At 36.2% G+C, this 26,825-nt stretch overlaps 1 protein-coding gene across 6 annotated transcripts in view; it reads right to left on the bottom strand.

Moving 5' to 3' along the window:
- Nucleotides 1–26,825, bottom strand: part of LOC132258551 (microtubule-associated protein Jupiter) — a 44,333-nt gene that overhangs the window by 8,534 nt on the left and 8,974 nt on the right. For 4 of the 6 annotated variants that reach the window (XM_059755932.1, XM_059756346.1, XM_059756182.1 and 1 more), the window contains exons 1-2: nucleotides 9,019–9,275; nucleotides 8,192–8,339 (exon numbers count right to left, since the gene is read on the bottom strand). The exons of the other annotated variants lie outside the window; for them this stretch is intronic. In XM_059755932.1, the coding sequence (XP_059611915.1) occupies nucleotides 8,192–8,253 (62 nt within the window). In that variant the 5' untranslated portion in view covers nucleotides 8,254–8,339; nucleotides 9,019–9,275. Of the gene's footprint in view, nucleotides 1–8,191; nucleotides 8,340–9,018; nucleotides 9,276–26,825 lie in introns of those variants that run through there. 6 annotated transcript variants of the gene reach the window in all.

Genomic DNA, 26,825 nt, shown 5'->3' with positions numbered 1-26,825 from the left:
AGTGCAAGAAAACAGACAATTATTACTTCACAATGCCAATTTCAATCATGACACGTGCTTGCGATTGTAGTGATACTAAAAGTTACCAAAAATAGCAACTAAAATATTTGCTGACCTACATTTAATCCTATACTCTTCGCTCTCTTTTCAGCCCTCGTCTGTCGAAAAAGCATTTTTATTATCAGATCATTTCTTTTGATTCATTCGACATTGTGGCAGAGAAAACGGTTAAATAGCGTGATTCCTCCCACAAATTGTCGCACAAAACTGTCGAACTATTCTTTGCTATAGGTACACAATTTCATGTAGAATATGGAAAGAAATTTCTCCTCTTAACCTTCTGCTATTTACTATTCTAATAAATAAATATATATATATATGAATACGAAAAGTTTTTAAGGGAAAAACAGTCTTATGTTACTTTCCCAGGAGAAAACGCGATGTTCTCATTTTCACGGAGACATTTGATTTAAGCAGAGCACCACGTCATCCATAGAAAACATTTCAGAGATAACACAAGTCATGCTTTTGTCAAATCTCATCACGATAATCCGCCTTTGATTGCCTCGCGTGGTAAAAGCATTTCGTTGTGAACTAATAAATTCACATTTCTCCGCTATGCATTTTTTTTTAAACCGAACATCTTCATTTAATGCTTATCTGAATATTTCCACAGTGAAATTTAAACAATTAATAATCTCTCTGAGATAAATTTTAAATTAGGCAAATAAGCTTCCACCGCGTGAGGTCCGCCTCCTTCTCATGCTAATCGTGGGAAATATCGCATTGGTAGTCTCAATACAAATAGCATAAAATGTAAATACTCCCCATGTTTGAGCTCTCGCCCTTTCCCACCAATTTTCCATGTGAGCTCACAACATACAGTGCAAAATTTTCCACGAGACCCATATTAAATGCTCAGATATGAAATATTGTAGCATGGTGCACAATTTATTACAGATTACTATCGATTAAGCTTTCAGGTTTTTCGGTTAGAGACGAATATCAACCATTAAAACTTGTAACCATCGCGTATGCCTTCTTAATACGTCTCCTCTTCTACACAACCATTAAAGCCACACACGAATGGCTCTGCCAATGACAAAAGTTTGCCCTTTTTCTCACCATTGTAGAGCCTCAAGATTTGAGGGCAAAAGCAGGCAACATAGTGTCTTAATTCTCTTTTTTTCCTTAAATTCGTGCCAAACTTTCAGTGTGACTTCAACCAAAAATCCATGCATAGCACGTCACGAAAGGAAATTTTTCTGAAAACTTCCTCAAACACGATTCAAAGTTACTCACGAGGAAGAAAAAGGCCATCCAAATTGGCCATTTTGCTAGCTGTGGATGCATTAGTGAAGAAAGTTTATCAAGATTTTTCATTTCTTGCCATCTAATGTGGAAAGTCAAGTGAAATTTCCCCCAAAAAAGACTCACAATCTATACATATCTATGAGAAACTTTAGGCATATAGTGCTTCATCATAAAAGCAATGAATTGTAAATTACAGGCCATCTCCTATCGAATTAAACATCTATTGAAGTGAGATATAGAGGGAGAATGAAGAAATTGGCACTTGAGCGTAATTATATTTTTAAATGATGGTTATTTTATGGTGTGTCCATTGCTTGAAGATTCGACGAAACTTTAATTGGAAATATTAACTGTACACCGTGTTCCATTGATTACCAATTGTAGTTTGAGAGTATAGCCAGGGAGAAAGAGACTTTGTCTGGCCACCGCTTTCCGTTAATTCCTTCATCAGAACACTTCATGTGTAATTCATTAGCCGATCACATAATACATAATACGTCATGTTGTGTCCCAATCACTTCTTCGTAGCAAGAAATTTATCAGTCATCACGGCAAGTGCTGAAGATCTGTTAGAAATCACAGCCAATCAGTCCCGCAGAATGATAAATCTCTTTTATAGGTCGGGACATAAAAATGTCCTTAGATGAATTTCGTAATTAAAAAGACCGTCTGTAATCTTCTATTGCAATATGCATGCAAGTACAGAATGAAAACAATTGACTGTCCAGAGATTGCATGAGATTTCCATCAATTTCCACCGCAACTACTAATTTCAAACAATCTATGAATATGAGGTAATAATATTGCGTTATTGTCACCTCATTTTCCTCACTTGACTCATCAAAAAACATCTTGTCACAGTAAAAATCGCTCAAGCGCATCAATTATATACGTGGTGGAAATTGTCTCTTATAAAATTACAGGGCAGAGAGAGAGAGCATAAAATAGATGTACTCGAGGATGAAACACTTGTGGCAAACAAGTACAAGTACCTCTAAACTAATTAGTCACATGGCTTTCGTAATCCCACAGCTGACTTTTTTTTCTTCCCTCCGGATCTTTTTCTGTCTTCATCTTTCTCTCTTCTGCGCACTTCTAAATTGAGCAGAGAGATTGATGAACACGCGCCACAACAGAAAGATATGACAATCTACCATCTTCATCCATATAACAACGTTCTCATTTGAGCTTATACTTATTTCACTGGGAATTTATTCCACCGTGAAAGAAATTTGCGTGTTCCACAGTGAAGTTTCATAAATTGTCTCTTTTATCACAAGAGAGCATTTTTTGTCTAACTTTTTCCGGTGTCATTTTCTGCGAATTTCTACTTTTTTGATTATCTTCTGTGGAGAAGGAGAACATGAATTGAAATTGTCCTTCCACATATATAGACAATCTCAATCGTATCACGCATTCTTCGTCATCTCATATAATTACAGTCACTCAGTCAAATTGTTCTCAATAGCAGTCATCATCATCTTCAACATCGTGTCAATGGAAATATAATGGCATGTTCTTTGGGAAGAAACACGAGCCCTCGATCTTCTTATGCCCATGTGACATACTCTGTGCACTGCGCTGTGACGACGGAAATCACGGCCTAGTGAATATTTAATTTCATACGTGCTTCAAAATGATCTTTTCCACCTCTTACGTATTCATTAGCTGGCGAGTCGGAGGCAAAAAAAGTGTCACTGCACAAGTGTACGCCACAGACAATTAAATAAAATACCCAAGTGGACATTTTGCGATACTCACAAGTGATAAGAGACGAGAAATTGTGAATTTTAATGCCGGGGAGATCCTCAATTATGTTTGAGATCAACGGCTACAGCAACTGTGCCGAGATTCTATGATTATATTACCAACAAAAAGTATACACAAACGGTAATTACTTCCGAGAAATTTTATACATTTATATACATATATGTGCCACACAAGTGGCCTTATATTCAAAGGCCCCACCATAGTGCACTTCCAGCGTGAGAGAGGAAAATAATTTTCTGATTAAATAATTTCTACTAATATACATTAAAATTTTATCAAAGAGTTTCGGGTGAAAGCGCGCGCACACACTTTTTCCCCGGCTCTATTGCATTCCACCTCAAATGAGAAACATTAAATGTTCAGCTATTCTACAAAATACATATATGATACTTCGTGAAGTGCAAAAAGTATGGCTCCACATGTAAAAAGGTATAAAATTACCCATCAAATGATTAGTATCAAGGAAATTTCTGCACCATTCCAATATAAAACATATTATTGCTTCTTTGCTCCGCTTTATCGTAAAATACCTTCAACATTCAGCATTTTTATACTTTATTTACTATTGTAGCCAATGTTGCTAAATCGATCAAACTATAGTTTTACAGTAAATATTTGTGGGCAGAGATTTGAATTCTTCCACAACCACATTGCCAAGGTGAATGCACGATAGACATGCCAATGTTTTTATTCCTTGTTGATTGCTTTGGAAAGTGGCATAAATCACATCCCAAAATGAAACCCGATGAAAAAGTTGACAGAGACAGTATCTAACTATAATATAGAGTAGATTATTTTCTATTATCATACTTATTTGAATTTCAGTCCATTATTATAGCAACAGGGACATTTTTACACAACTGTCAAGATCATAACCACAAAATTATTTTAGAATGCATAAATAGATTGACAATAACAGTTTGTAGGCCAATTTCTGGCTCATGATAATTATTCTCTAGATGTGTATCAAAAATCAATGTCCTCTTTTCAATATCAAAAAAAAATCAAAACATATATAGAAAGGCGTATCATCCAAATACCTTGACATAAACACCTATCCACTTTACGTGTTTATATGCACAGTGATATGCTTTTAATAGATCTTTCATATTACTATTGAATATATTTTTAATTTCAGCATTTGAATCTTTCTCTCTCCCTATTTATTTTTCACCACTTATCGATCGTTATGCCCAATGAACATTTATCTCTCTCTTCTTGTGTTTTTCATTTCTTCACCATCTTTTAAATCCACATTCGGGCATTTTTCCTCATCTCTGCATGGTGCAATTACTAGGAAGACTCTCTTTTCATCACATATTGTTTTGGCACAAAAATATCCCCTCCTCGCGAGACCCGTTATACATTTGTGAGCATTATACAATTGCTATTTAACTATAAAAACCAACATCTTGATATTTCTCTGTACCCAAAGAAAAATTATTCTTTCATCTCTCATCCATCTTCGGGCCGTTTCTTATAGCAACTCCACCTAAAGCCATCCTCCTGGGTAAATAATTAGAAAATAACTTTTATTTGACATGAGTTTCAGCAATTACTCTTGCGCTCTTGATGGTTAAAAAAAATCACTAAACAATAAAACTTTTTTCTCTATTCGATTTTGTGGCTCTTTTCCACCTCACATGGAGTTCCTGCGGAAAAAAGGTGGACACTTTGTATTTCGGAAGGGTCATTGCCACGCAGCGAAGAACTCACATGGAATGACTGGTGAGGCCACTCAATGCTACACTTCCTGGGTGACACCCGAGGCCTGAGTGTTGGGCCGAAATACAGAAAAGGATAAATATTTCTGGGAGCCCCTCTCAGTCAGTGTTACATTACACGGGAAATTTTCCTCACTGTGAAAATTTCTATGTTACATAAACAAAATATTCATGGGGCAAAGACCTTGCTTCCTTCTCGTCTACTTCTCACTACACAAGCGCATAAAAAGCCACTTCTTCAAACACGTGGTACCTTCGTACGTACAGTGCGACCATTAATAGATTGCAAAGGGAATTTCAATTGCGACAGAGTCGAGAGAGTAGAACCACATGCAAAACATTCACTTCTTTTTCCTCCTATTAGGCACGTATTTATTCACAAGAATTTGCCATGTTCTTCCTGATAAAATTCCACCATTTCGTGTGACTGTTTTTCACCCCCAAACAAATTGACGAAGATCGATGGAATTTCTATAGATGGGACGCTCGCAATCAATATCGTTCTCCCTTGTCACCATAGAAGATGGAATAAATGGAAAAAATATGTATAAACACTTTAGTGAGACAGTCGATGCGATTTGCTTAAATTTCCAGCAACATTTTACAACATAGTCAAATATTGACCTAAAACACGCAAATTTTATTCCATCGAACTCGTGATTTTGAAGAAGATTTGATAAAATATATGCTCACGTAGCAGAGCATAGGATTATAAATAGAAATTTTTATCGTGTCTATTGATTCCTCGCAGAAGACATTTGAGATAATTGCTTTTGTATATAAATCCGAATTGCGCTTTTTTTCTGCCAAAGTTGCCCCTTCATCAACATTCGCTATCAGAAATGAATTCAGAATACCACCACAAAGTAATACATCTCCACTTTCATAAGATTTACTGCCCATCCATAAAAGTCAATTTTACTGGTGTGAATTTTTCACCTGTCTCGAGGAAATTCTTTCACTCTACGAAATTCCCCGACAGACATTCGCAAATTTACATCCGAAAATGAAAACGGAAAAGAAACAGAAAACTTTATCTAAACGATTCATAAATACTTTATGAGTCCATCATGATAGACGTGAGAAACGTGTGGGAAAGAGTTTTGTTGAAATTCCATAGAAAATCATTTTAAATCAATCAATCAACCTTACACTGCCCCAGACAGATAACACAATCGAATTCTTCACTGAAAGTCACACTTTTCTTTTGCCAAAGCACACAAAGACAATAAACTCATGGAGGCCAAAATGTGCAGAAATCGGTCAAGAAATGAAAGAAATAAAATCAATCTCATTAAATCACTCGCGGGAAGAAAAAAACTTTAATAGAGAAGAAAGGGAAGTGGATTTACAAAATAACCCCCTCATTTTCAGTCGCACCTCAAAATTGCAATTAATGGCGTCAAAAGAGAGTCCGGGAATCATTTCACCATTTTAAAATGACTTTCTTTTGTGTGTCTCTCCCATGAAAATTTCCCTCTCAAACCCAATCAACACACAATGACCCGCCACAAGAGTCAATTGACTAAATTGCAACACTTTTTGCCTCCTTTTCCTCTTGTGATCAATTTACCTCTTTGTATACTCTTTTACCCTTTTATGTATTGCATCGTATCCCAGAAAAAGTGTGTAAAATTTGATTGAATAACACTATATGGAAAACAATCCCACACAATCTGCATTTTTCAACAATTCACCGTGTGTGGAATTTTTCAATTGGGAACAATTTAGTGAAAATGTATTGATCCGTTGAAAATCTATTGATAGTGCATTCTCATCCGAAACCTCCAACACAACACACATCACTGCATTCTCTGATGAATGAGACGCGGAGTCAGTAAGTGAAAACATTTGGTGAAAATACTTTCGATTTCTAGTTCAACACAACACGGAAAAAGTGGGAAACCCCCCTAAATATTCTGGCATCAACTTCGACATTTCTTTTTATACACTCCCTAACCAAAGGAAAAACTTCACAATTTTTTATTCTCTCTTCTCTTCGCTTCAATGGAAAACCACACATATAGGAAAGAGAGTGAATAAACCTGATTATGGTTCTAATTATTGCCACCGAAACACGCGTAGAAGGAAAATTCGGTTTTTTGGGCAAGAACGTTTATACGGCCCTTTTCCTGGAACAGGAAATCTTTCACCATACAGAAACCTCACCTTAAAAATTCAGACACGCGTTATATCTTATGCCCTCATCCCGAAACAATGCCTCAAATTACAGAAAACGTGTTCACAAATAACCATGAAAGGTGGTGACGTGCATTTTCCCCTAATTAATGAAAATACAAGGGATACAAAGATATATTTATAAGGCAGAAAAAATGCATGAAAATATAGAGGAGTGTTCGGCATTTTATAGACGACATAAATAGTTTTGAAACAAAAAACGCACACAAATATATTTTAAAACTAAATACAACGTTTATAAGATTGATATCTTGTGTCTACTAAATGAAATCCTTTCAAAGACGAGACGAGTTGGTTTTCTTAAACATTTTCGACAATCATCCATTAAATAGTTACTCACGAAAATCATATTAACCAAGTGAAAAACATGATTTTTCACCAAAATTTTTCGAGTGAAACTTTCTTTTATTATAATATGGAATTGGGGTGTCCCACATTTTTGTTCTAACCAGACTTTTCGTCAAAATCGCACGCAATGTTATTTATTAGTTAAGTAAAACAGTTGACGCTAATCGACCCTGATTTTCCTCCTATTCCACCTCACAGTCAATCTTTTCATTTCGTGGTGGAATGGAGAAAAGAAAAAAAGGATTTCACATGTGTTACTTTTAGAGGTCAATCTCTCATTACAGTGTCGAGACGGCAAAAATTCCCTCTCATTGTATTAAGACAGGGGAATATGAGTAATTATTAATTCTCTACACATTGGCTTTTCCTTCACCAGAACACTCCCTTCTGCATTGTTTTATTCTCTGCAATTGTACTATTCTCGCGTTTGGTTTTTCTTATAATGCACAATATTAGATGGTCATCAATCTTAAAACATTAATTTAGATGTACGCCAACAACAAGCCATTTTGTCTCCACATTCATTTTTCATACATTTTCCCATCAATAGACGGTATTATGTGATCTCATTGCCAGAGATTGATCTGCAAATTGCCACATCGCAGAATCTAATATCAGAATAATCGTGAAATATTAATCAGAACGTGTTTGAGTACCGCACACGCCATCACAAATTAACTATTAAATATTTTTGAGATGGATGGCAAATGGAATTAGGTTAATTTCCTCACTAGGCTAAGCACAAAAGAAGGCACATAGAATTTCAGATAATCTCGAATTCTTCTCTCAACCACATCGAATAAATCCATTTTTATATGATTTTCAAACATTCTCACCTCTTTTTTGTGTTTCCAACATTATACAATTCAACATGTTTAAATGTTGCGTATGTTGCCATTTTTACTGATGATTTTCAAGGACCACAGGATATTTTTACACGATAATTTCCTTCAATTCAATTGTGATTCACGAATTTTACAAGACCTGCATGCGAAAGAGACCTTTGTTAAATCGTCGAGAGATTTTTCTCTGTGCAGGAAAATGGCACACATCAGAAAATCCCAGTGGACAACTAAATATATTCCTCGCACCACTGTTAACACAATTTGGCAAAAGACACACAAAACCGAGGGGATTCACTGCTGAGAATAACAAATTTGTATGTAGTGCAGGTCCAGAAGAATCTCTGCAGCATCATACTGTTTTCCCTTGAACTCAGTGAGGGCTGTTTAAATGGAGGGCCAAATGCGGTGGCACTTGTATTGCGCGTTCCATCCTTGGAGCATCGCAACCGGCAAACCCGAAAGCTCCCGCCGAGAAAGATTGCTTTAGCACGGGAAGAATCGGGAGTACATCGAGTGAGACGAACGAGAAGTAATCAATAGCCACGAAATGCACCATTGTTCCGGCAAGGACTCCAGTGCGTCACTCGGAAAGCCATTGAGGATTGTCACTTTTCACCCAAATCATCCTTCTCGTGCCACAAATATCAAGTGACACTCTCAATAGAGATGCTTCAAGTGCTAAAAACACCCATTGAGACACTTTAAATTGTCCAAGAATCAGCTGCTTTCTCAACATTCAGTAAATGCCTGGATATATATTTAGTCATCCACTGGTTTTAATTGCATGGCCAGATATATATTTGAATATTTCCACGAACCGGATAAGAATCTCCGCAATTTACTTAAAAATTTCTCTCCTTCGAGCACTGTATGAAACGAACAATAGAACGAAAAAACGAAAAATATTCCTTGACTTGCTTCAATCAACTCAAATCTCTCGCCGCCAAACTTTTCAATTTACTAAGTCAGGAAATTGAGTGACTTCTCAATGCTTTTATCTGAGGGATTACTGTTAAAAACAACAAAAAACCAAAAGTGTGCAACAATAGTTGATACCACAACGGAGCCGTGAGCTTGACTGGAGTCATTCCAATGGCCGCAGGCATATTTATACCGCGCATACTTCCATCATCAAAAAGTCCAATGGAAATGGTGTAGTGAGAGAAAGAAGAGAGAACGGTGCTTCTCTCCATCGGTTTCTTTTTCCCCCACATCAACAAAACACAAATGTATGTACACTTGTTGTGGCGAAAGAGCTCTCATTTCTCTCAACTTCCTCGCACTCTCACTGGAGCTGCACTTCCCCAAGAGCAGTGGCGTAGTGTGTTTAACATCCAAGTGTAATATTGAATTTTTCTCGTAAAAGTTTATTACAAATCCCTTTATCATTTGCATGTCTTAAAACCGGGCAGAATTTGATTTAAATAGATTCATGTCTACGAATGGGGATAATGATAGTCCACGCCACTGCTCAAGAGAGGCCTCAAATGCGACGAATCAGCAAAGAAGTGAATCCAAGAGAAGGGGGAACCGAGAGAGAGTTGGAGCTGAGAGAGGAAGAGAGAGAGAGAAAGAGAGAGCGACGCCGTGTTGATGCTTCTGATGCGCAACCAACAACTTTGCGCGAGTCATTATCATAAAAGTCCCGGTTCAACTGAGGCATTTTCCCGCAGTGGTACAGACGGAAATTGCTAGACAAAAACATTTCCACTGACCAGAAGACAGCAGACTGACCCTGAGGACAGACAAGACTCTCATATTGCGAGATCCCTGATGGAAAGTGGGAAGGGCGCAAACATGGGAACATGCATCAAACATCAGAGAACATAAATTGCATCCATTTCAGCAATAAATTGTACGTACATTAAGCAACGAGATTCATGCTGATTCTGGGGCCCTCTCGTACATGCTTTCGAGGACAATGAGATATTCTTTTACACTGTTTAATTTAAACAACAAAAATCCACTCGTATAGACATTAAACACACTTGAGTGTTTGCTCGAATTGCTCATCCAGGAAAAACAGCCACCTCACAGAGCCAATTTGAGTGTCTGAAGCCGCGAAAAATGCGACCACTTAGCAATTTTTCTTGCTATACCGTTTAATATTTAATACAGACACCTAGCAAACCATGAATAATGGCATGTGAGGAGAAGAGTTTACACTAAAAAATTGTTCTATTCTTAGCTTCCTTATTGTATCTCTTGACCAGATCAACGTCAGTGACAATGAGACATCTCAGAAATATATTTCTCATATATGGATAGGATTTCTCAGAAGATGCAGAAAGCGCAACGTCATAGAAGTTGCAAGAATATTAGTGTAAGTGCAGTTGCACATCTTTTTATGTCAATGTCACAAAGCTGCAACATCGAAAATTTACCCAAGAAGTCATGATTATCGTGGACATAGAATAGAATATTGAAATAGATCCAAACTAAAATAGCTGAACTTTGGAAATGCAACACGGAAAGGATTAAGGAATCTTGGCAGCAACTCCTAGCCCAAATAGAACTTCTGAATTTGACCTAAACGATTATTTCCTGTGTATTATTCTCAGACTGAAAGTGTGATTCATGAGCACACAAGATATTCAATCGTGAAATCGAAATTGACTCAAATGCCATAAATATCATTTATATATCATACAAAGTAAGTTTCAAATACCAAACAAAGAATTAATAAATAAATTTTGGTAATACGTAATTATCTACGCAAACATCAACTGCGAAATTTCCGACGAAAGTCTCTCACACAAAATTTAAGATGCGACATACTTTTATGGAGGCGTCTGGTACTTGCACTTTTTCCCACACATCAATTGGCAAAATATTTTCTACTGGGCTTTTACCGCCACTCGTAGACATTCAACTCTTGTCTCACTTGTCAAAGAGTGCAGATGTAAAACACAAATTCTTCAAATACATAAGCAGCTATTTTTTTTTCATTCCAATGGCAGTGAGAAAAAATAACGATGGAAAATTCACAATTCGAGGAGAAAATTATGAACAAATTTGCAAAATAGTCGAAGAAATTGTGAAAGAAAAAAATGGTGAGATGAATGGAACAATGGAGATAAGCACGAGCCATCGAGAGTGCATTTGGTTTAGAGGAGCCCTTCACTTCTTTATATTTAGTAGAGAGTGCAATTCAACATTTCGTAGCATGTGTCTTTTGGGCTTCTTCTTCTAATGGAACAACACAAAAGTACAGAAAGTTAATCTGGACAGTGCATCTCCTCCGCAGAGACGCTTTTTTTTCATCGTCACAAGATCTAAAATAGTAAAATAAGAAAGGAGAGTGTTGCAAGTTTATTGGCCGGATGAGGAGAGAGACAATATTTTCCTCTTGGACTTCATCATATCTCAATGGTGTCTTTTTTGTCATGCCCGATGCGATTAAATTTTCTCGTTTATTGGCACCACGATAAAAAATTACTTAAGCATTCTTAATACACACCTCTAAAGACGAAGACTTTCGTCTTCGCCTATACATATGTCTTTTCTTTCGCCTCATCCAACACTTCGATCAAGCATCTTTTTCGAGCCCTTTCCCAACCGCATTCGCTCTCCAAAGGTGTCGATAATATCTCTCACACTCCCCAAGCCCGACTTTATTCACTGCGCGGCCAACAACATCACTTACAATGAGGTTGCACCTCAGAGCAGCACCTTCACACCTGATCACGATGATCCACAATCATCGTGTCTCTCCCTGCGGAACTTTCTAATGCAATTAAACGGCACATGTATCCCAGGTCAGAAAAAGAATCACCGCAAGATGCTCACATTTCTCATACACATGCTACATATGAGCCATCTTATTTATTGAGAACACGTGACAGACTAATTTAAATATCTCAATTTGCGTGCACAAGTGATCCTGAACCAGTGAAAATGATAATCTCCCAGTTTGAAGTCGTCACCTTTCTTTCACTTCTCACACAACTTGTGTTTGTGCTGTGAAATTGAAATTCATGCTAAAAATGAAGAAAATCTTTCTCGAGCAACACAATTTTTTTTGTCATACCTTTTCCTAACTCGTGTGTATTGCATGTTGTTACGTTCTCTCCAGCACAAATGCTTTCTTTCATTTTCAGCGCACACATAAGCTCTGAAAAGTGCGCGGCAGTGGTCAAGGAAAGGGTCACCCAGAAGTGAATGAGAGGGCAAATGGAATTATACTTTGCTCTTGTTTTGCACCTTCTCTGCCGGATTTCAATCTGAGAGACACATCAACCTAAATCACCGTGCCTGAGCAAGTGGAATATCATATGCTTAGAAATTGACGAAAAAGCCATACACTCTTGTCGGAGATCAACTCCAGATGGACAGTGAACAATTGAGAGAAGCAGAATCGTGATTTTCCTCTTAATGTTTTTTTCCATCCCACTATTATAACTCTCTTGTTTGATACAATATTTTCTCTTTTCACCATTAAAGTGCCCCCATAAGCTTTTCATCTCCTTGAAATCTCGCACAAAGTTGCAAAATTTAATTTAATTTCCTCTCCCAATCATACACCCATAGTAATAACATATGTGAGGAGATATATTGTAATTAAAATTAAAAGCTATAAATATGCTATTTCTCTCAGCTGGAAAATGTTAGCTCTCTCGCCTTCCGCTCATACTTCATGTGGCCAGGCAAATAAGTGATAGCTAATATTCTTACAGGTATGGATAACAAAACCAATTGGCAAATAGAAAGGAGATCGTGAGCATTTGAGATGGGCACACAATAACCATCCGTCAGAATAATTTGCACTCAATTCCATTAAATGCAGAATATCTTGGACTTGAGAGCCACAGTCTTATGAGCTATTTCGTTGGTGAATTAGCAGAAAAAGTGCCACACACACACATTCTGTGAAGAAATAATATGAACAAAAGTCATTAGTCCTGCTATATATTGTTACTCTCATATAATATCTACATAAATCACTTCTTTTCTACTCATTCTCAGCTCGCTTCCTATGTATTTTGTTTTGCACACAAATTTGCTCTTATATCCATCTTCTTTGGAGGAAACTCAAATGAATCCTCGTTATCACTTTTATAGCTAATTCTCCCCAGCATCCATTACTAACGATCTTCATACATACATAATTGCAATCTACCTTATGTCTGGCTCATATGCAGTTTAACTTTATACCCGTGTCATCTCTCAGTTCCTTCACCAACATGTTTTATATTCAATTGTAAAACGTCCACTGACAACTTGAGCATAGCAAATGAGCTTTCTTCTATATTTTTAATGTGATTCATGGCATATGCAGTGTGAAAATCTTTGAATTATGATCACATAAGTTGGCAAAAATTCCAGATAGCAACATTTAAATACCAGGTGAATTTGTGAACGTCTCGTGTACGCGAAAGATGTTTTAATTGCTCATTTATCTTGCATAAAAACAGAGGTGCAGCATAAGTTTTCTATACACCACATTTATATGCTGGTTTGGGATTGATAAAATGAAAAGAATTAGAGGTCAAAATACTCCAAAATGTTATGCTTTGATCAGAGAAGTTATAATCAAATGGAAGACATTGATAGTCACAATTTTCATAATAATACATAAAGATGAAAGGATTCCTGAAACTCTTGACCCCTTTGCATTCCACCTTCTGACACAGTGAGTGAAGAAAGGCTCGAATATGAGATACGGTGAGAGCCTAAGCGACGATGTGATTAAAGTTTTCCCATCTTCAAGAGGCTCATCTTGAGCCCAAGTGAGGTGAATAAAATTCATATATGAAAAGTTCAAGATGTTAAAGACGCCCGAGAGAGTCGTACCTTCCCCCAATTGCCATCATCATTGCATTAAAATGTGAAATGACGTGTTGGTTGAAATTAATAACAATGTATACACATGTGACGGCGTAACCATTATGAATTGCCAAAAAATTAATTGTAAAATCTGTCTGACCTTAATTGCTAAACACTTCAATACTTCCCAGATTGTATGTGTTATGGAAAAAAAATTCATCGGTTATTTTTCATCCAACGTGAGAATATAATAAAATGAAGCTGTCAACATTTATTACACCATTGCAGCAAATTGTACTACACAGCAACTGTACCCCAGCATCCCAGGTGAAAGAGCAGGAGAGAAAGAAATCAAAGGGGGACGAAAAAGCAGCAAGATTAATTGTCTCTCAGTCTTTTTGCTGCATTTTCTATTCACTTTTTTCCATGCCCCATGTCTCCATCTCACCGCCCGGGTTTTCGTCTCCTATTTTCACCCAAACAAGACAATTTGCAACAAGCAACTAGGAAGTGAAATAATCACATTTGCTTTATTATAAACACATTTTACGAGATCATTTGCTTCACTCTTTTGCAGCTTCTGTATCCAGCTGTATTCACTGTCTCACCAGAGGTTCTTATGCAATTTCCAATAAAAGAGCTTGAATATTACTTTTCTCTCCCCCTTTCTGTTGCAATCTGAACCCACTCCTTTGGATGCATACAAAATACGCGATTCGTTTCTGCTCAGAAACTATATTTTCTGGTGTTTCTGCCGAGTTACATCTTTCTGTACGCGGTTTGTTTATGAATTCCCGCATCTAATATTTTATTTTCTCTCTATATCTTCCCATAATTCACCTCCCGCTCTGCGGTTGCCACTTAGGATCAACTCAACATCATCAAGCATAATGTGGTTGTGAAACAAAAGGAGATTACATGGACGGTGATTTTATCGTTACGAATGATTTGGCTTTGCCAATCTCTAATGATCATTGTTCTATTGAGCATGTGCAATGTTGCACTATGGGAAATAAGGTGTCGCGCATTCTTGGTCATTTCCAACGCCATTTATATAATTTAGAGACAGTAAAAGTGACAATGCCTCACTGACTCCAATTGTCGCACTTACGACATCCCTAAATGTGTCCACGACTACAACATAAATTGCAATTTATTGTACACTCTCTCCTCCTATCCAAGTCTGCTTAGCACGATGATTAATTAAATCTACATGAATTTAATTACGCTCCAACGCGGAAAGTGCTCGGAAGAAATTCTCAGCATAGCGCCAAAGCTTCGAAAAACCACCCATTGCGAGCATTATGTATTATTAGAAATTTATAATCATTTATAAGCGTTCCCCCAATCATAATCGTGACATTTCACCTCTCATCGTACTGTCAAAGTTGATGGAATGTCTTACATGTTCGCTCCATCAATGTGAAAAATATTACATTGATTTGATATGCTACAGAGTATATTCATCACTAAATGCCTCTCTGCAAGCAATTGGAAAAACAAGAACAAAATTGTATATTCCTCTGTAGTGAAATGGAATGTCTTCCGCTTCCAAAAACAATTCTCTGACACAAAGAAGAATATTTCACTGTGTTTAAATATAAAAATTTCATAATTACGAAAAATTTCAGATCTCATACTAAGGAAAATATTGGAAAAATAGTGTAGATATCTCTCATATCAATCCAATATGTAATATTCTTGAAACTCATGAAACTGTTAATGCTTAAAACATGTTATTTCCAGCATTTTGATTGAAGATCGATATTGAATTGCATCGAGACACTCTTTCATTTTCCCTCATACAAGTTTCAATATGTGAACCTTTTAATAAAATTATGATTTATAGCTATAAACTATCTAAGAGATCGATCATGATCGCATACGATGTTATATCTTCATTCCTTCAACCTTCATGTCGATAGTACTAAAGACACTCCGCATGGCTAAATGTACTCGATGGATTGGACAAATAGCTTTGCCTCATTTAATTGCATTTGATCGCAATTGATGATTCTGTGGATGATTTTATGATTAATTCACTCGATAAAGAGAAGCATGTATGCACGTGGATCAAGTGAGAAGCTGCGAGGGAAATGCCCCTTTTGAAATGCAGTGATAAAACCTAAGACATTATCGACGTGATGGCAATAAATAACATTAAAAGAGGTGAATTAATTAAAAGAAAAATTATATTGCTACACATCTATAATATGGAAATGACTCTTAAAACACCTTCTCGACAATTTCCCATGTCACAATTTTCTAAACTCGTCTATAAACACCCAGATTATACCATTAATATGCGCTATGGTGCCTTTGAAGTCCCCAACAACAAAGTACACATGATAAATAAAAAATTCAACATCACATCATTGACTATAATGGTGAAAACTAGAAGGTAAATTCATCGCCGCACCGATGAAGATGACAAATTATATTTTTAATTTCTCTTTCTCCCTTTACATATGATATTCATTTACACCTATTTTTTTGCCCGCTTCCCATTTGCATTAAGATGCATTTTATAGGCAATTTCTTGAGAGAAAAATAAAAAGGAAATTTCCTTATCACCATTCCATCAACTCTTTAAATTTCTTCAAGAGCATTTTTTTTTGTTTGTTTGCGGTGAGATACTTTGGTTTGATATCACAGCAATAGAAGTAGACAACAGAGAAATTATGTAGAGTTGGGGAGGAAATAAACCCAACATTCACGCACTAAATACTTGATAATAAGCCACTGACTGCAAGAAAGTGGCAAATAAAAATATAAATCAAAGAGCCAACAGCACACATTGAAGTAAGAGATTAAAAGAAGGCAATGTCAATTTCCAACGGTCTCACCGGTTTTTCGCGGTCTCCACGTAATGTGCGTGTAAAGTTCATGGTTGGTGTGAAAATAAATTTCATTAACATTTAATTCAAAAATTCACTCAATGGTGAACAGACTAACTGGAAAAAAATAGAAAAGAGATCCATCAGAAGAACGTCTCTCGTTGTATATGTCTTATTTGCCACATCTCCGGTCCCGATCTGACCATACACATTGGTTCAATCATTGCAAGTTGGAATGCAATCCGCGAAACTTATCTTAACAAATAGAGAAGAAGAGGAAATATTTGCCAATCATGGTGAATTCCCATTGAATCCATTAGTGATCAATTTATAGGAACAGCTGAAGATGTGCCACTATTCTGTTTATTCCGGAAAACATATTTCTCATTTATTTAATATACAATCTGTATTGATTGCGAGGCGCAGTAGAAATTTTTTTGTCTTATAAATTTCCCCTCTCAATTATTGACGCATTGTTTTCAAATGACACATTCATTTGTGGCACCAAGAAAGACGTAAAAGTTTCATTTTGTGATTTCTTCATCTGCAGACTCACTGCATAATTTCTTCAAAACGTTCCTCCTAATAAAAATAAACGAAACTCCATCATCTTGGGAGGTATTAAATGCGAGAAAAAAGGTTTATCGCTAATTGCCAGAAGCGTCTTCTCACTCAAATCTTCCTTCCTTAAGACAACAAATTCATTTTAATTTAATTGTAATGACGATATTTTAACACATCACCCTTTTTCGGATATTCTCACTTTATCAACGTCGAAAGCCATGCGAGTGAGACTCTCAACCATAAAAAAGCAAGTTAAACACACATAAAAAAAATTCGGTCAACATTTTCTGAGTGAAAGAACAGAGGTGGAGAAGAGGTAGCAAAATGGTGAAATTAAGAAATTCCTGCTACATTTCACAAAAAAATTAAATGTAAATTCAAATTAGGAGACGGATTTCCCGAGCACACAGACATTATACTACAAAATGACAGTGTCTCGAGATCAAAATTGATCGACTTGAGCGCACTTCCTGGAACGGAGATTTATATAACCGAAGATATGTATACCAAAACTTACAAGAGTGATCAGCAACTTAATTACCTTACAAATAACACTCAATACTCATCTTCACTTTCGCTATTTCCTTCACCACATATCACACTACAGACATGCATTTTCTAAACATAGAACAGCCTCTCTCTTTCACACTCTCGCCGCGGGCCCAAGAAAACCGTCAGACTGACAGGCAGCAAATAGAAGATGAACTATGAGGTCTCAGAGATCATTTGGTAACATTACAATATATTAGTTGTATTTATGGCATCTTGCTTCGAGGGACTTTTATCGAAAGTTTCCACTGAACAATATGTTCTAAAGTGACATGACCATAATTACTCTCTCACCCGAATAAATCACTCTTTGACCGGAGATCAAATTGAATTCCTCCCCTTTCAAACACTAATATCATGAATAACCATGAAATTGGAGATTTATTGAACCGAGCGACAAACTGAGTCATTCATTAATTCACATTCAAACTCTTTTCTGTGTTGAAAAAAAAATTCTGCAATGAGAGAAATTCATCAAATTCGCTTTTATAGCTATAGCGAGAATCACACTCACTGGCAAGCCGAGTCACATTTACCATCCGTTTTACCTGGCATCACACCCGTAAAATAATTAGGAGTAAAACACTGTAGCCATAGAATCGATAAATTCAGCAGATGTGTGCACATTATACCATCAAGAGAAAGACGGTGAAGACATAGAAAATCATTAGGTACGGTGAATTGCTATATGGACAGTGATCGTAACGCTTTGGAGAAATGAGAGATTCACTGATTTTTACTACCCATATGTATTACAGTTACTGCTATGGAAAAATCATTGAATATAGTCGGCAAATAAGTGAAATTCAGCAAATGCCATTCTCACGCGAGAACAATGATTTTAGCCATACCATTGATTTAATCACAAAACTGGATTTTCCTCTATGCAATTTTAGCTCCTATTAAATGGAAAGAATTCACTAAATTGCGGCACTTTTGTCACTCTTCCCATTACATTCATCGCGAATCTCTGCACTCGTCTATTGAGAGAGACAATCTTAATTGTATACACAAGTAAAATGGTTAGGATCGGATGGAAAAATTCGACGGTGAAACATCAAAAGATTTCCTACTAAATTCACCGCATTGCACACAGTCTCTAAAATTGTGTTTTCACAATATATCGCGCTACAGTGAAAAGTGGCTCTATTAGAAAATTGTATTCAGAGCAAAACATATGACAATTTCTTTATTTTCACTGTGAACTCTCTACTGCATGTCCAGCAGTGGAGTATTGAAAGAATCCACCATTCTTCAAGCCAGTGTCCATTTCTCTTTAACATACACGACAGGTATTTAATAAATTTATTCAATTACAGCCATTGATAAGATTCACTTTGAATGTTTTTCCGCTTTGACAACTTTTCACGAATTCATTGAATACTTTTCATCACTCATCAAGAGCGCCTGGTCGCATAGCAAAATGAAAGCCCGCCAATTACTGCATTAATTGCAATGTGCCCTCAAGGAAACAATAAGAATTGTCCAAGAATGAATTCTTCACGTGTTGCATCTCTCATACTAATTATTTCCTCGGCATGTGATTCACTGCACGACGGTGAAAGTGATAATTTTGTAATGCCTCGTACAGAAAACACATTCTTCTCACTCACTCTCACACTTCATATCCAACATTCGAATCCAACACCGGAAATACTCTCCCGACCATTCTAATTAAATTATAAAAGATTTTATATTTATTGTAAAATCCCCTGCAGCGAAAGAACGCTTTCAGTCGCAGTTAACGCCAAAGTTTTAGCACGCCACAGCGAAAAGTCGTAAAAGAAGTTTCATTTATCTATCTATTTATCTATCGACAAAGGGCACAAATTACATGGAGCAAAGTGAGGTTTTTGAGCAGAACATATCCAACTCAATGCAAACTATTTCTTCAAATGTCAATCAAATAAAAACGCATAAACTGAACAGAAACATTCTGAGAAAGGATGTGATATGACATAAAGGGAATTCGCCACATTCTGACTTTTCATAACAATCTCAACACGTTTATACATGTACCGACATTAGCACTTATTCAAATTCTTCACTATTTCTTCGACTTCATCAATGGTAATCATAGATTTATCATGAAATAATAGAATTGGATTCAATAGATGAAAGCAATTCTATTCTGCACTCTCGCGACTTTTACAACTTCCAAGAGAGTATATAATAATAACCATGAAATTCATTTTCATATCTTGCATTTTTCTTCAACACAATGCTTATAATTTATCATGTATTGAGCATGAATTTGCCACAGTCAAGTTCGAGGTTGCAATGAGAGTTGACTGAGCTTTCAATTGTTTACACATACGTGAAGTTCAATATAAACCTTCAAACCTTACCATCCACGTTACGCAACAGACAATCATATCTCTTGAGATTGCTGGTCTCAGGAAATACCACAATCGATCTGAAATCACCCAATCGTGGGCTTTTTCGTCGAGACATTGAGCGAGAGCAAAAAAGTTGAGGAAAACATTCCAAAACGGTAAATATGTTTTATGCACAGCCACACACCTGAGGAGTGAACGCGCAAATTGAATTGAATATGTCTTGAGACACGTGAGATTGGAGAGACTGAGAAAGAGAGAGAGACTCAAGGTATCCCTGTGAAATTGAGCAGCAACTTTTTAATTACATCCACAGAGCAATCCATCAAAACACTCAGATGTTTTTAAAACTTTCAGTGGCGCATGCGTTGAGCTTTTTACCACACTTTTATTCTATGTTCAAGGGAAAATGGACCTTATTCAGATTAGAGGCTTTCGCCAAAAAAATATTCCCTCATTTGCACTCTATTCATTTCTCTCACTATTTACGACTCCTCATGAGGTAAACAGAGACCGCGAGAGACTCAAATTGCCCTCAAATGTGCAATAGAAAGTAACACCTTCATCAATTTTAGATCCAATTACACAGCGTGAATTTTAATCAAATTCTTATATAAATTATGCTTTGCCATAAACATAATTACGCCCTAACTCTCTCTTCGACCGAACAAATGAAGGAAATTATGAGATTGAATTTAAATTCAACACTGTTTATCGCGTCGAGTTGAAGAAGAAGAAAAAAAACACCTCCAGAGTGAGAGATTCATCGGACGTGTAGAAAAACAGCCAACAATGATCGTTTCTCATATGTATGTAGTATATGTACATGCTAAAGGTTGCAATTAAGTGGATATGGAGTGAAGCATTAGATTCATTTAGAGAGGTAGAAGGAATGTCTGAATTACAATTTAGCACGATATCAAAATTTTCCCCCTGTGCAGTGATGAAGCTCTTCTTCTGATGCTATCTCAGAAGAGGATTGTCTTTGTGCTCCTGGCGTTCCAGAGTCTTGTTGAGAAAATTGCACTTGTTCACTCATGAGCTTCTCTTCCATCCCAAATGAGCAATAGCCCTATAATATTTATGTATTTCCCAAGCACAACATAATCTTCCACTTCACATCCACGCCACAGTGAAAATCAGACAGACATTCAAAAATTACCATATAAAAAGTGAATTACTGCCATTTCTTTCGCGTGAAGACATCTCAGAATACCTTTCAGCTGATTCTCTTTGGCAATTCTTTTGCACCACTGTTCCTTCTTTAACTTCATTCAGACTTTTTCGTGGCTTCGTGCACCTCGTCTTCCTTCCATTCTCACCTCTTTTTTCCACATTCACGGAGAATCCTACAAAAGAATGACTACACGAGAGAAGAATGTAGGTTCACTGAGACACGTTGAACCATTGTTTTTGCATTCATTCACTACGCCATGAGGGGAAAACCCAAAAGAGATACCATTCTCACTTTTATACAATGTGCACTTTGACGAAATCGAAAAAATCAAGTCCAAGTGCATCCAAGAATAAGGAGAAAATTAACATTGTTAGTACAATGACAAAGAAATATGAAGGAGAAACTCTGAGAATATGCGCAAATATTTCAATTTGTCAGTGTACACAATAATTTATCTTTATCGAAGATTTCAGAAATCAACCACTAAAAAATTCACTTCACACATTAACACCTTGCATTTTATGCCCCATTTTCTCTCATTCACTCTTATTCACACTCCTTTTGTGTCATTCAACACTTTCTCACCTCAATTTGTCTTGAAGAATGAGCATTAAAATTGTTATGATAACAAATTGTAACATGGTGTTAAATGCCAGTAAAAAGGAGAGAAGATTAAAAGCCTTTTACGAATACAAAATTTGTTCTTCCCACTTTGACAAACCACAGACACTTTTCCCAAATCTTCATAGAACATTTCTAATTTCGTATTGATTACAGAATAAGCAAATAACAATAAACAAAATGCATCTGTTGCGTTTCTTTTCACTTCGCTTTGGCGCAAAGACATGAGATGCAAGAAAAATATAGTTTACTGTAAACTTTTCTTTGGACATTTTTTCCCTGGAAAATTCCATCGAGTTCAATTTCACTCTTTCTTTCTTCCCTATCCGTTTGTTAAGATTTACCACATTGCTCAGTGCATTTCTTCTACTATATCGAATTACATTTGTAGCGACTTTGAGTATGATTTTTTCGTAATCGAAAAGAATAGGGATTAGACGGAACCCTTGTATTTTTCGGATTCAGGAAATGCCTCATTTCACTCAAGCTGTGAAATCCAATCTGTAAACATGGTGAAAATTCTGAGACCATTTTTGTGGCTTCCTTCAATCAAATCAAGTATAAATCCTTAAAAGTGTTCGAGTTTCCCCTAATTATCCGCATCAGAGTCACGATAAAATGCATTGTCTAAAGAAATTTAACTTATTTTAAGGGCAATAGTTTAAAAATGATAACTAGTTTCAGTTAGACTTTTGCAACACAATTCCTGTCTAATAGAGATTACTGTAAAGAATTTCACTACTGTAAGTCTCACGTCGATAAACTAATGGAAATGGTCTTAATGATCACAGAAAATTGGTCTATTACAGTCTAAAAGAAAACGCATTATTGCAAAATGAATATCACTTCTCAGTGCATCTATTTCCTTGTTAACTAATTAAGATAATGCTAAAATATCAGACAAGCAAGTGTGCCTGCATTTCCCCTATTGAACAACCCAATACCTTCTATGGAAGAGGTGAATTTCGCAAGAAGCTATTGCAGCATGTGATGATCTCCACTCTGTGGAGAGCAAACATAGTTGGAAAATCTTCAAGCCGGAGGCTACAGAGCGAAAATTCTTGCGCATATGAGAGCAGAAAGAGATCAGAAAACGTGATTATTCACAGTACAAAAATCAATCGAGCTTTACATTTGCATAGGAAGAATTTTCGGGATCAGTCAACCAGGTGAGCAGGTGTAGCATTGGGCAATGATCAACCTGCGAAACAACGTGGAAAAAATGAGATCATTAGCGATTCTTTGTCTCATGAAATCTCTCTCTCTCTGGCCATGTTAATTTCATCATTTCCCCTCCACGAAAGTGAATAACCGTTCTGCGTCTTCCTCTCGCTCGTCCATAAAACACTCCGTGTACAATATCTCACACCTCAATTGATGCACTCCACAGAATCAAATTGAAATACTTTTCCACTTCAGTAACTCTCATCTTGGCTTGAAACCAAGGAAATTGCGGAGACGTGGCATTAAGAAAAGGGGTTTTTAGGTGTAAATAATTTAATATTCTTCCAAATAGTACCAAGAATTGTTGATGAGTCTCCTGATAACGATGACATTGAAATCAAATCAGACTGCCATTAGATGGTCTATTAAGCATTAGAAATGCAATTTCTCAAGTTATAAACCTGCGTCTCTTCTTCTAACCTCTAACTCACAAAACAAGCTTCAGAAACTCAAAATCTACAGGCATCTCTCACTGAAAAAAGACCCATTGATACTTCTTTTTTCAAAAGTGAAAGAGGAAATGATGTGAATAGGAGTCATTACATTTTTACCAACATTCCTCAATCAACTGGAGAGACATCAAAATCAATTTATAGAACACTTTTTTCAATCTCCGCAACATTTTAATCCACTCACAATCTCACTGTACGTGATTTGTTGCAATCAAAAATTCCACATTACCAATCGACAATTGGAGATACTTGGCTTTTTTGCCCATACCTCAGCATTCAACATCAAAATCAATATAAGCAGATATTGTGAACAATCTCTCTAATTCAATGGTCGATTATAGACTTTTCACTCTGAACATTTCTTCCCAAAGTACATATATTCACAGCATACATTTTTTTCCTCTATTCCTCTTCCACAACAATTTATAGAGCTGTTGTTGTGATGGTTAAAAAAAAGTGCCGCACATTTGCTCAGAGAGAATCAAATCATTCTCCATGCGGGGAGTACATTAACATTATAATGAAATGCATAAAATTTCAATTGACAACATGTTGTAAAAGTTTCAAGAGTGGCTCCATTGAAGATTGTGCCTTACATGAACATTATTTTCGACATGACATTAGATTGTAGTGTGTTTCTCCCATTTCACATCATTCTTCTTCCCCATGCAACGATCATTTTATTTACCCACATACCAGCCACTCTTGCCGAGATTCCTCACCATTCACACCACCGGCCATGCAGAAATGCTCCAAACAGACAACACACGTGAAAAAGAGACATTTGAGAAGATCATTTTGAACTCCTTCCTTGGCCACAAATTAACATTGGAGTTCATCAGCAACCACGACAGAGAGAAAGGCTGTGACAATGGACATAAGATCACGGAGCAATTGGTGACTTTTTGTCACGGGAATTGATGTGAGAAGAGAATTGATAGAAAAGCAATACATGTGATGTGGTAGAGAAAAAAGAGCACAACTGCATGCTCACGAGAAGACAACATATTGATGGCAATTAAATGATCGTGTGTTAATGACCCAATGATCTTTATTTTCCTTCTTTGTTCCCTCCGATAATTGGCAATTGATTAACTTTGTTCATTTTCAAGCGAATTTAAAAATTGGCCAATTTTCCTTTTTCTGTCGCTGATGACAAAATTGACAATGAACCATACCCAATAGACAATCAAGCCTAGACAGCATTTTTCGTTCTCAATAAATCAACGGCATCAGAAAACATGGCAATTATTTAATAATAATCCCATGCCATACTTTAAATTCATCTCAATTTTCATCATTTTAATCCGCATCTCATGAACTCTTTCCAAACTGATAGACAATCAACATGATATTCCCAAGGCAAAATTTCTCATATGTGTATATTGACTGGTATGTATTTAGAAAAGAAAATCCCCCATGACAATTTCAATTTACTTTGATGAGATGCCAAATGATTATTTTGATGAACAATTGAAATTTGAACTTGCCATTAATTTGCAAAACTTTCAATTTTCTATATATTGCCGATGGGAAAATGGGATTGTATTCACTTTTGCATTTCCCTTCAACATTGATGTGAAATTAAATGACCCATTCTACAGCACTGACCATCCAATTTATGGGTATTTCTCAGGAAATGCTGAATTGACAGACCAACTGGTATAACTTAATTAACAAATAAAAATAATAGACGAACAGTTGGAAATGGTTCACGACAGAAATTCAACGGATAAACATGATTTTAGGTGATTTATACGAATTTAGTATGCTAATTTAAAATGCATGGCAAATGATTTAGCAAATCAACACTATTAGCATACAGTCATGAGCAAAATTGCCAATACACGACTAAAGAAAAACCTCAACATTTAGGAATCATCAATTTAATTTCCAATTCTGCATGCAGAATTAGGGCGTTCAAGAGCGATTCAAAACAAATATGTGCTTTCCCAAAACTCTAAAATATTTCTCATTTGCATATAATATACATGACTTTGAGCTTCCTTTTGAATTTCAGTCTCACTGAAATCTTGCTCGGACACATGTGCATATGACTGTAATTTGAGTCTAATCGGAACTCAGCAAATACACAAACCACATCAACCGATTGTACACAACTTTTCTAGTCAACCAATAACAAGATATTCATCACGATTTCTCATAGACAGAAAGAGAGAGAATTAAAATCGCCTCATTCTTTTTACCTCTCTCTCGCTGCTAAAAAAAAATATTACTTTCATCAGAATGACAATCCATTTTTAAGACCCTCTTTTTCCCTTTCTGCCAATTCCGTATGCAGATGTAAGTATTTGCGGAATTTCGTAATTAATCAATATAATCTCCATAAATTCATGATTTCTGCAAAAGTATCAATCTCAAGTATTTTCTCTTCTCTCAGCCGTCACTTCTTGCCGCACAGAAAATATTCAACTAAAATTATTATTTAACATGACGATGAGGAGGCAAATTAGAGTCATTTTGGTGTGTGTGGAGAAAAATGGCATGTGAAAAAATACTCAAAAAAGAATGAAGGGAGAAAGGCACGTCAATGCAATTCTATTGCCTATACAGCTCGCCATTGTACATCAAAGCGTCAATGGGTAATTGCATAAATTGCAGAAAAATACAGGTAAAGTGTAGTGGAAGACACTCAGAGCAACAAAATGTCTAATAGCATTTCCGCATTTTCATCCTCTCCTATTTATCAGCAACAGTCAACATTCAGTAAAATTAATGAAAACGGATACAGAAGATTATCAATCAATATATAGAAATTTTAAACAGGAGAGAATTAACCAACATGAGAGACATCAAACAATCTCAACAGTAATTTACACAAATTCCACATCATGTGTCCATCCATTCGAAGCACAGCATAAAATGTTACCAATAATAGTCAATCTATCAATTTTCCGTCTGTTTCTCTCTTTCAAACTGCCAGCCTCAATTTCAATTGATATAATTACAATAATAGAAGGATCTCTTAGGCTTTCCACATGACTTCATGATTGTCGCAGCATTGCAATTCAACATGAATTCACAGCGATAAAAGAGAAAATTTTATCAACATCTTGCCATTCGAGAAATTGATTGATT

This window comes from Phlebotomus argentipes, unplaced genomic scaffold (genome assembly GCF_947086385.1).
Source record: "Phlebotomus argentipes unplaced genomic scaffold, Phlebotomus argentipes genome assembly contig_6, whole genome shotgun sequence".
NCBI lineage: Eukaryota > Metazoa > Arthropoda > Insecta > Diptera > Psychodidae > Phlebotomus > Phlebotomus argentipes.
Note: the sequence above shows the minus strand (reverse complement) of the source record. Positions and strands in the feature narration are given on the sequence as shown.